Here is a 10,206-nt window from a genome sequence, read left to right on the forward strand (position 1 = left end):
GCCACAAATGTAAACATAAGGAAGTGAACACATGCCAACTGAAGGTTGCCCTTTCTTACAGTAGGGTCAGTAAGTTCCTCTCTTACATACATAAATCTTTCCATTTATGTCAATGCTCTAAACACAAATATGACTAGAAGGAATGGCATGCATGTATAAAGGTACATACATCTGACTAAAAGACAACAAAAACTCAATCTAAATACATGCTACCAATATTTTTCAATACATTATACTTTAGAGTAGTGGTTGACAACTTGACACGACATCACCAACATCAAGTGCCACAGCTAGGTCAATAATTTAGTTCAAACTACAGTGCCACCTGGTGGACATACACTAGTGTAACATACATTACAGATGAGATTATCACATCAATAGATTACTGAATCATCTCATATTTTATGTCCTTTGGTACAATAGTCAAATGTAATTTTGACAAATACAGTAATCAAATCTAAAATGTGCTAGTGAAATAAAAAACAAACCAAAAGCGACAATTGTCATTAAAGAAACAAGGCATACAAATTGTTTGAGAGTTTATTACAGCCAGTAGTTTACGATACAAATTACTTTTCAAAATGCTCAGCTATCAGCTTCCTGTACACAACAGCTGATATTCTGAGCACTTACATAGTAAAATGACATAAAACAGGAATGCATTCATCATCAATTTTCTCATTTAGATTTTATGTTTTGCAATTTTTTAAACAAGCTTTTGCTTTTTTTTTTATATTATTTATTATTCAAGGCCTAGTCAAACCATTCCTAGACCTGGCAGAGTCAATTGTTTTCTTTTGTCTTTTTTAAGAAATAATTTATCATTTTGCAATGTTTTCAGAGTTTTCGGTTTTTCAATGTTTAAATTTTTTTTTCTATCTTTTTTATCGGTGAAGCAGGTTTCAAGATGCTCGATCTGTAGGAAAAAACAAAAACAAACATTCTAATATAAATATCCAACATACGATTCAAAACACAGCACAGAGTCCATTCAATTCATATTACACCAGGGGTTCCCAAACTATAGTGCATGCACCCCTTGTAGTGTGCAAATCTCTAGGCCCTCTAGGGGGTGCGTGACATGAAAAGGGTAATGGTGGTTTTATGGTGTTATTTAGCACAAATGCCAAAATCCGGTAAACCACTGTTGTAAGGAGATGTATAGAGCAGCTGCGGGACAGCAGCAGCATGTCTCTCAGTGCAGTGATATTCTGTGATTATGTGCCATAATAATAGGAGATGCACGGCCAAATAAGTTTGGGGACTGCTGTATTACACCATCAAATTCATTAACTTAATTTAACAGAATTAACAGTTTAACACTAAATCACATTCTGATCTCACCTTCCTTAGACGCTAGGAACTCCAGCAGGGGTGGTGGACTTCTGAGCGGCCTCCTTGGCCTGGTGTGCCTGGAGCACAGCAACAGCCTCATCCACCTAAAAACAGAACAATTTATTAACCACGGTAGAGAAAAGCCTTTTCATCACAACATACTACATTCATAAGCGTTACACGCAATCCAGAATGTACGATGCTTCAAGCTCAATAGGAACAAATAGAGAAGTAAAACACAAGACTTTGTAAAATAGTCTCGGCAATTACAAGTGACAACCGCTTCAAATGTTATCAACCGATAATCCACCAGTAGGTTACTTATCACTCGACTGCAATCGAGCCATCAGGCTCGCCTGGAGCCTACTGCATGTTTAACCCATTGACGCCTGCTGCCACGTATACGTTGTTCTACCCTTGATGTCGGCGCGCTCTCTGTGTCTCATCAGCTATTGCTATACATGTAGCAACATAACTATTGAACTAATTTGAAGGTTTTCAGAAACCTTAGATTCGGCCTCAGGCATCAATGGGTTAATGGCTGCGATTAGGAGATAAGGAACTGAAATTACTGCCGCCGAAGCAAAAACACAGTGAAACTGACTTGCATAAGACTAATATGAGGTTAAGACCGAGGATAGGGTTAGGGCTGATTCATACTCCTATTTTACCGCTGTTTCGGCGCTGTAGTGCCAAAATGATTTCGGCTCGTCAGACATTTTCAGTAGCAAAACGGACGGTACCACCCCCCTCCCGAACCTCAAATGACGTCACATTGTAGGCTCTACAGAGCCGAACCGACTTTTATTCGGCTCTAAAATAGGAGTATGAATCGGCCCTTAGAGTTAGGGTTAGTAATTGTAGAATACGACGTCTCCGCATCTCCATCGTCGGCTCCAGGTGAGCCTGCTGGCTCGATTGCATTTGAGTGATAAGTAACCTACTGGTGCTTATCGGATTTTCATACTAATCCGTTGTAAGTGAACATTTTAAACTAACCTTAGAGCGCAGAGACTCTGGAGACTCCAGCATGTGGAGCAGCTCAGAGTTGTCAATCTCCAACAGCATACCAGTGATCTTCCCTGCCAGGCTGGGGTGCATGTTCTGGATCAGAGGGAACAGACGCTCACCTGAAGGGAGTAGAGGAGAACATGCCACCATTAGTAAATGCCACACTCAAAGACAACTAGGAATCGTAACATAGCTTAAAGAAAAAGACAATCTCACAACTGAAAAATGATGTTGGGCCAAGTCAAAATGAAATAATCTGGCATTTGTAAAACAGTGTAAAAAGGAAACCGTCAAGAATTTATCTGGAAGACTGAACATGTGTTCTATTGCTAGTTTGGCCACTTCAAATATGCTTTCATCTTAAAATAACAAAGAAATGGACCATCTACACTCTACAGCTTGTAGATAAGCTAGTATTTATTTTATTTGTTATTTATTTTATTTTATCCCACGATTTTGTAACCCAGTTTTTCTTTTTCACCCAGTGCCAATTATCTAATCCTGGGCGCTACACTTCCTCTGCCAACCTGGGGGGAGCAGCGGACTGACCTCATGCCTCCTTCTATGCATGAGGAGTCCAAGCTGCTTCTTTTCACCTGACAGAGGGGAATTTCCCCAGCCGGACTTAGCGCGTGGAAGGGAAAGCTAGTATTTTCTGTGCATGACATGCTCCAAAAAAGACATGCTGACTTCTATGGAATGCAAATTACTGAAATCAGTCATGGCTACCGAGAACTGTAATCCATGAGGTCAAATAATGTGACAACTACACGAAATGATTTATATTACCAGACAAAGCCTGAATCAGAGGCAACAGTTAACGATAACAGAAAATATATATACCCAGCATCTGCTTCTGTTCCTGAGGAGGGGCAGCAGCCAGCATGGAAGCAGTCAGGGGCTCCTGTCCTTGGACATGCACTGCGGGCTGGAGAAATTATATTGCAAGATTATTGGCTTGTTTAAACACACAATGAATTATGAGTTTGACCAATACCAAAATTTTGGTAGCGTTTGGTAGTTTTGGCACTTCAATTAGAATATAATAAAATACGCAAACAATAGATTCATGCCAACATTGCCGAACATTGTTTTTACCATCCTGCCATCCCCAGAAAATGAGGGACAAAGTATTTTTTAATACACACAGTGTGCGCTAATGGGCAGAGTTACAAGAAAAAGCATTTTTGATGGTCACCTCAGCTATTACACAATTAATGGAACCTAACAAGTAGGCATGTAGCCTACTACCAAATAACTTTGTTACTATTCTGAGATGATTAATGTTTCCCTCCAATACAATATTCAAATATGTTCGCCTCTAGCTAACCCCATGACAGAATCTGCATCATGATTCCGTCATGGGAATCTGGACCTGGGAGTGAAGCAGGACCTGGATACTTTTCATTTACCAAATTACCAGTATATCAACACTGCCATGAATACAAATACCTTGTTTGCTCACAACATTAACAACTTAAAACCTGAATAGTACTTAATCCGGTCGTCTGACGCAACCCTCACCAACCTTATGTCTAACCAATGACTAGTCTAAACTAAGTATGCACCCCAATCTCTTTGCTGAAAATACCAGATCTACAAGGTCACAGGGCTTGAACTTGTAGATTGGCTATTTTTGCTGATCGTTTGGCCCAAAATAGGGACACATTAATAAAACTTTATTCCGAGCAGTGCAGTACATCAAACACAGCTTCAATCAGTGTAAAATTCTTACCTGCTGCATAGCAACCTGTGGCTGAGAGGCCATGTGCTGTTGAGGGTTGCGCACACCAGGGGCGTACTTGTACTGTGGCATGGCGCGTACTGGGGCAGCAGTAGCCGAGGCATTGGTAGGACGCTGACCCAGGGCCTGGGTGGCTAAGGGAAGAGGAGATAACATTCCATCAAACATACTGATGCAATTTACACCCATTTTATTTTGCAGTGTGTTTTTGGTTCTGCTGCTTGTCAAAAGAAACTATCCAAAATACTCACGCATACGCTGGGAGGCCATCATGCGTGGAACCTGGGCAGTGGTGGGCCTCATGGTGTTGAAGGTCTGGGGCCTGGGGGCGGACGGACGCATGGCATTGGGCATGTTCTGGAAATCTGCAGGAAGAGCAAAAACAGCATTATAACTGTCCATGTGTAAACATCTTGCACAAGACACAATTTGAAATGAACACTGCACCCCCTGAGGTTTGTGCAGTGATCAAGGGTAGTCAAAAGAAAATAACTGTAGAAAATAAATAACTTTTCCCACCCACTGTTTTTTGTAATTTGTATGAATTTTCTAAGGATCATGTGGTCTGCACTGCAATAAGCATTAATTTATTCACAGGTCACCTTTCAAGAATGGCTTTAAGTAATAGACTCCTGGCTGTACAGGTCTGATTACTTACGCTGGGGTCTCACACCCTGAGTGGCCCAGCGGGGGCTGGGGCGGAGCTGTGCCAGCTGGTTGGCTGAGTAGTATGCAGCACGGTTCTGAGCCTGTTGGGGATATATACAAACAAAATGTTTAGTTGTCGCACTGATGAGAAGTAACCAACTACCCGTTTCTCACGTTACCCATTGAGAAATTCAAGAAGTGAGGTGTGATCTTTTTTTTGTGATTGCATATCACCATTATAGGTTTATTTGTATATCACAGATAGGTAGACAGTTAGGTGTCCTGTTTTCTTTGTGCCTAGTAACCAATGCATCTACAGAAACTCTGAACTGACCAAACAACAGTTTCCATGTTTTCAAAGTTTCCCTTTAAAGACCTTCAAGACAAACTGACAGTTGCCAACCTTTTCTTAAAGACATTGGGAAATGGGCATGCTTAATCACTTAGTGGAAAAATCCAGGACCATGCACTGTTTATAACCTCAATTCTGCATTCCAAATTCAAGCTTATTTTCATGTCTGGTCCTGGGTTAGTTTAACTCAATAAAATGAATGCCATTTGCAAGCTGTGTGAATCCAGTGAAATATTGCGGTAACACAAACTTGCACAATCAGCAGATGTGGTTGTCCATAGGTCTCATGTTTGATTATTTTACATTTTTCTTCTGATTGGCAATTTATGTAAATTTAATTCATGTGCGCCTAAAACACTTGAAAAGCTAGTGCTGTATTACAACAGCAGTGATAATAATGGTTAAAAATCCTGAAAAAAAGTGAATAAGTTAATGTGAGGAAATATTTCTCTGGCCAAATTACCATAATTTATAGAGAACAGTGTTCAGTTAACATGACAATCTATTTGTCCGTTTATTGCAGCATGTATTGAAAGAAAACCGTCAACAAGTCATGAGCCAATGCCCAGCCCTAAATCGTCCGGTCTTACCTGAGGTATGGCAGCCATGAAGTAGCCGGAAGGTGGGGCAGGCTGGTATGGGTTTAGGACAGGATTGGGCACGGCACGGACAGTGGCCATTCTCTGCATGTATTGGTTAGTTAGATGAGCCTGGCGCTCCTCCTTACGTTGGGCAAGGGCCACATAAAGTGGCTTTGTGGCAACAATACGTCCGTTCATTTCCGTCACTGCCTTGGTGGCTTCCTCAGGGGATGAGAAGCAGACAAAACCAAATCCTTTGCTGCGCCCGCCCTCCATCATCACCTATTGGGTTAGAAATTGATTAGCATCGTTTAGCCGTATCTACAATGACTGCACATTGATAACTTTATTGAAAAGTAATCAAGGACAGTCACACAGACATTTCATGACCTATGGACAGAATCTATTTTCAAACCCATATTGTGATCTTAACTGAGTGATTGCAGAACTTTAAGTTTAAGATGCAGTCTTTACCTTAGCACTTGTTATGGTGCCAAAGGGCGAAAATTCTTTACGCAGGCGCTCATCGTCCAAGCCATCATCCAGGTTTTTGACATACAAGTTGACACCCTTGTTAAAATAAAATAAAAATCATTATTATTTTGACCTTTCCGAAGAACTGGGTGAAACCAAAACATTTGTAACAGTTATAAAGGCCAACCAACCTGGTATCTGGTCATACGGTCCTGTTTCATCTGCTCAAACTTGCGCTTCAGCTCATTCTGGCGCTCTCCCTTCTTCTGGGCTCGGCCAACATACACCTGCCTGCCATTTAGCTCCTTACCGTTCATATCATCCACAGCCTGCAATGCAATGGAACATGGACATTTCACTGTCAAGTCAATGTGACTCTAAAGTATGGCAAAAAAAGACCTTCAGTCTTTCATCTGTTGACAGGAGGAAAATAATATGAAATATCACTGACCTTCTGTGCATCCTCGTGCCTCTCGAAGCTAACAAAGCCAAATCCCTTGGATTTGCCACCGTCATCAGTCATAACACGGATGCTCAAAGCAGGCCCTGAAACAGATTATTTGCCTTATTAAAACAAATTTCATTGGTCAACTTAACATGTCTAAGACTGTAATTTCAGTGAATAATGCTTTCAGGGAATATCAAGTAAATAAATAAAAAATACCATTATATACCATATTCACCATATTTGTTGAACATCTCTCTCAGCTTCTCGTCATCCATGTCCTCCCCAAAGTTCTTGATGTAAACATTGGTGAACTCCTTGGCACGTGCACCAAGCTCAGCCTCTCTCTCTTTGCGTGATTTGAAGCGACCGACAAATCTGTTGTGATGAGATTAGTAATGAAATTGACTACAGTGTCACATAAATCTTTTAGTTTAAGTGCTATTCAGATTGATAAAGAAAGACACTGGTGATCATTTAACTATTAAGGGATTATAATAGCCACTCCAAAAAATATTAGGGTTATTATATACAGTTTTGATTAATAGGAAAGCCTACACGATGATATGTATGGTAACATATTTCTTACTTAGGTAAAACAATGCTTATTGCACCAGACCATTAGGACCTGGAGCATAGCATGTGGTTCCGTTCTCTAGTCTAGGGTGTAAATGAGTATAATGAAATTGTCAAAATTGTTCAAATCCCTCAACAGGTCAGGATCACCAGTAGTTAGTGAACACGATGCAATTAAACACCCCTCAAAACAAAACATTAGTCTTCAATGGGTTTTTTTTTCATTGTTAATGAACATTGTGTTTAAGAGGGTAATTATTGTCCCACTTACACTTTTCTGTCATTGAGTAACATGCCATTCATTTTCTCAATGGCACGCTCTGCGGCCTCATGGGTCTCAAAGTGCACAAAGCCGTAACCTTTTGAGCCATTTTCATCACAAACCACCTTGGGAAAAGCACATTGAGCATATAAACAATCAGATAACACCATGCCAATCAAATACTTACAACCACACTATACATGCAGAGCCATCATCTTAACCACTTAAACCCTAGTGTCCCTATTCTGAGTATTTAACAAAAACAAGGTCAAAAATAAAACAAGGTTAACTTGTAGATCAGCTAATTTCGGTGCAAATATTTGGTACAGAGGGGAAAAGGAGGAGTCCGACCTAGGGGATCCATGAGGAACTACCAAGTTAAGTACATAGTGTTTAAGTGGTTAATGTTGACAACAGTTATGTCTTTTACCTTGCAGGACAGGATGTTTCCAAAAGCAGAAAAGGTGTCATAGAGCGCCTTGTTGTCAATAGACTTGTCCAAGTTCTTAATGAATATGTTTCCTACACCACTCTTCCTCAGTGAGGGGTCACGCTGAGACCACATGATACGGAGGGGCCTGCCTTTAATCACGTCAAAGTTCATGGTGTCTAGGGCTCGTTCAGCTGGAAAAACAATACAGTGCATTTAAAACTCTGGATTGACACCATCACCGTTCATGAATATAAATGACTTAATATGACCAGCAGCCAGCCACTGCCAGCCAGATGAATATCGCCGTTGTGGCAATTGCAGGTATCACATAGCATCGTTCCGCTTTTCTGAAGTCAAATGTGCAAACACATTACATGGGTATGCCATATTGAGTGACAATGTGGATTTTCACCTGGCACAATATAATTGCTTTACTCATGTATTGCTGCCATGTGTCATCGACACAAAATGGAGTCAGCACGTGCAATGTATTTTTATGCCACACACATGTCTGCATGTACAACCTACCGTCAGCGGGCTGCTGGAAGTTCACATAGGCATATCCAAGGGAACGACGGGTGATCATGTCCCTGCATACTCGGATAGAGAGGATGGGTCCGGCCGGGCTGAACTTCTCGTACAACATGGCCTCGGTAACGTCCTGGTGCAAGTCTCCCACGTACAGGGAGGCCATGGGGTAACTGGGCGCGCTAGGATTCATGATTCACGGCGCGTGTCCACACGAAAACACGAGGGGAATCAAATAATGGGTGAATGAACGTGATATCAAGCTGGCAACTGTCGGGCCAGTACAGTCTTCAATATGGAGTGACTGTTCTTCCAAGTAGGTTTCGGCCACTAGCGTCCAGAATTATAAACCACACAGAACTGCTCGCTAGCTTAGCAACGTGTGCAAGTTAGCTTGATTAGCGAAATGTCGGAGTGAGGCCTAACAGTGCTGGCTCGTACAATTCTATAATACCAAGTGTATATTCCTTCACAGCAGGTTACCAAGCTGTGTTGCCGGTAATACAAAATCCTATATTGTCAAATGCAATAAAACGAAACGTTCATGCCCTTTCAAGGGAAATATAATATGAACGTTAATCACCACGCTTTCAACAATGATGCTAACAGATTAGCTAGCCTGCGTTCCTCTAGTTGCGTCTTTCAAAAAAAAAGGGAAAAAAGCGTTCTTCTTATTCGTTACTTGATTTGCAAATGTAATCCTGCTTCACCGATTTTCTTTTTCTTATAAAAATATGTCTGCGTTTGTACTCTAGCTTTTGGTTTGTTTCATAATAATAAAATGTGTGCCGAGACTAGCTCCGGAGCACACCCTACGCAGACAAATTACGGGAATGAAAAGGACGGGCGACGTGTGTTTCTGGGTCTAAACCCACAGTACAAACACATAGGATAGCACAGTGACATCGCAGACGAGCGGAAGTTGATGTGCCTGCCGACGATAAAACAAGTACTCATCGTATCTTGGTTTTCAAATATGTTGCAGATATATAGCAGGTCTCATTGGCCAATACGTTGCATGGCTTTGTTTTCCCTTGTTACTTGTTTGGTTGATTGAATACTTTATTAGTTTGCAGGGGAGGGGAGAAAGCACAGGAAATAAGTACTAGCCTCATGATGGTGACGTCACGGACAGAACCGTGCCATCTTTATTCTAGATCGAGTTCAACCCATGACTGCAACGTCCACTCCAACTCACCAATTTCAGATTGTGCCATACATTCGAAAACGACTCTAAATATAAATGTGTTATAACCACCTCGTATCATCAGTGTAATAAAACTGAGAAAATATGCATATTCCAATGCCAGCAAATCTTGTCAATTCTCCCTATTGATAAGGCATTGTAAGGAAATAGACATTTTAGAAATACCGGTACGTGTGAAACAAATTCAGCAGGGGGCGCAGAAAGCATTGTAGTTTTAAAAATGACAATAATATTGTGTAGGGCAGGCCCATGATGGCAGTACCTCCTCATTTTGTCTGTATTTAACTTTGTAAAATGATGCATAACGAGACGAGTGTGAGTGAGTGTACCAGGCTGCCGTTACAAAAATAAATATTTTATTCTAATATGAATTGCATTTATATGCTCTAGAATCTATAGATTCATGGCCTACTTCCGGACTTAGATGAGTTGGTTGAAAATACTGTATGGCTAAACGCCTTTTCATATTCCCTTTTATAAAGATTTTATGTTGCTGCCTGGTGCTCTGAGCAGCATGTCAGAGAAGTCTGGTGGTTTAGGCTGGTTTTGACACCATAGGTGGAGGAAGCGGTGGGAATGTCTCACCTAAAGAAAAGAAATGTTAATTTAA

At 40.9% G+C, this 10,206-nt stretch overlaps 1 protein-coding gene across 2 annotated transcripts; it reads right to left on the reverse strand.

The window, feature by feature from the left end:
• Positions 1-526: 526 nt before the first annotated feature.
• On the reverse strand, positions 527-9,235 carry LOC310855432 (polyadenylate-binding protein 1A). Of its 2 annotated transcripts, none has more exons than XM_083760438.1 (15): positions 8,390-9,235; positions 7,859-8,052; positions 7,438-7,553; positions 6,829-6,968; positions 6,597-6,691; positions 6,337-6,474; positions 6,146-6,241; positions 5,681-5,953; positions 4,749-4,839; positions 4,342-4,455; positions 4,082-4,224; positions 3,190-3,274; positions 2,335-2,465; positions 1,345-1,439; positions 527-916 (listed from the first exon to the last, which is right to left on the reverse strand). In XM_083760438.1, the coding sequence occupies exons 1-14, from the start codon at positions 8,580-8,582 to the stop codon at positions 1,350-1,352; spliced, it is 1,899 nt and encodes a 632-aa protein (XP_083616564.1). In that variant the 5' UTR covers positions 8,583-9,235; the 3' UTR covers positions 527-916; positions 1,345-1,349. The 2 variants fall into 2 exon arrangements, with proteins under 2 accessions (XP_083616564.1, XP_083616563.1); XM_083760437.1 differs by having other exon boundaries at positions 6,820-6,968.
• Between the last annotated feature and the right edge of the window lie 971 nt (positions 9,236-10,206).

This window comes from Protomyctophum parallelum (assembly GCF_964188405.1).
Source record: "Protomyctophum parallelum genome assembly, chromosome: 3".
In the NCBI taxonomy this organism is placed as follows: domain Eukaryota; kingdom Metazoa; phylum Chordata; class Actinopteri; order Myctophiformes; family Myctophidae; genus Protomyctophum; species Protomyctophum parallelum.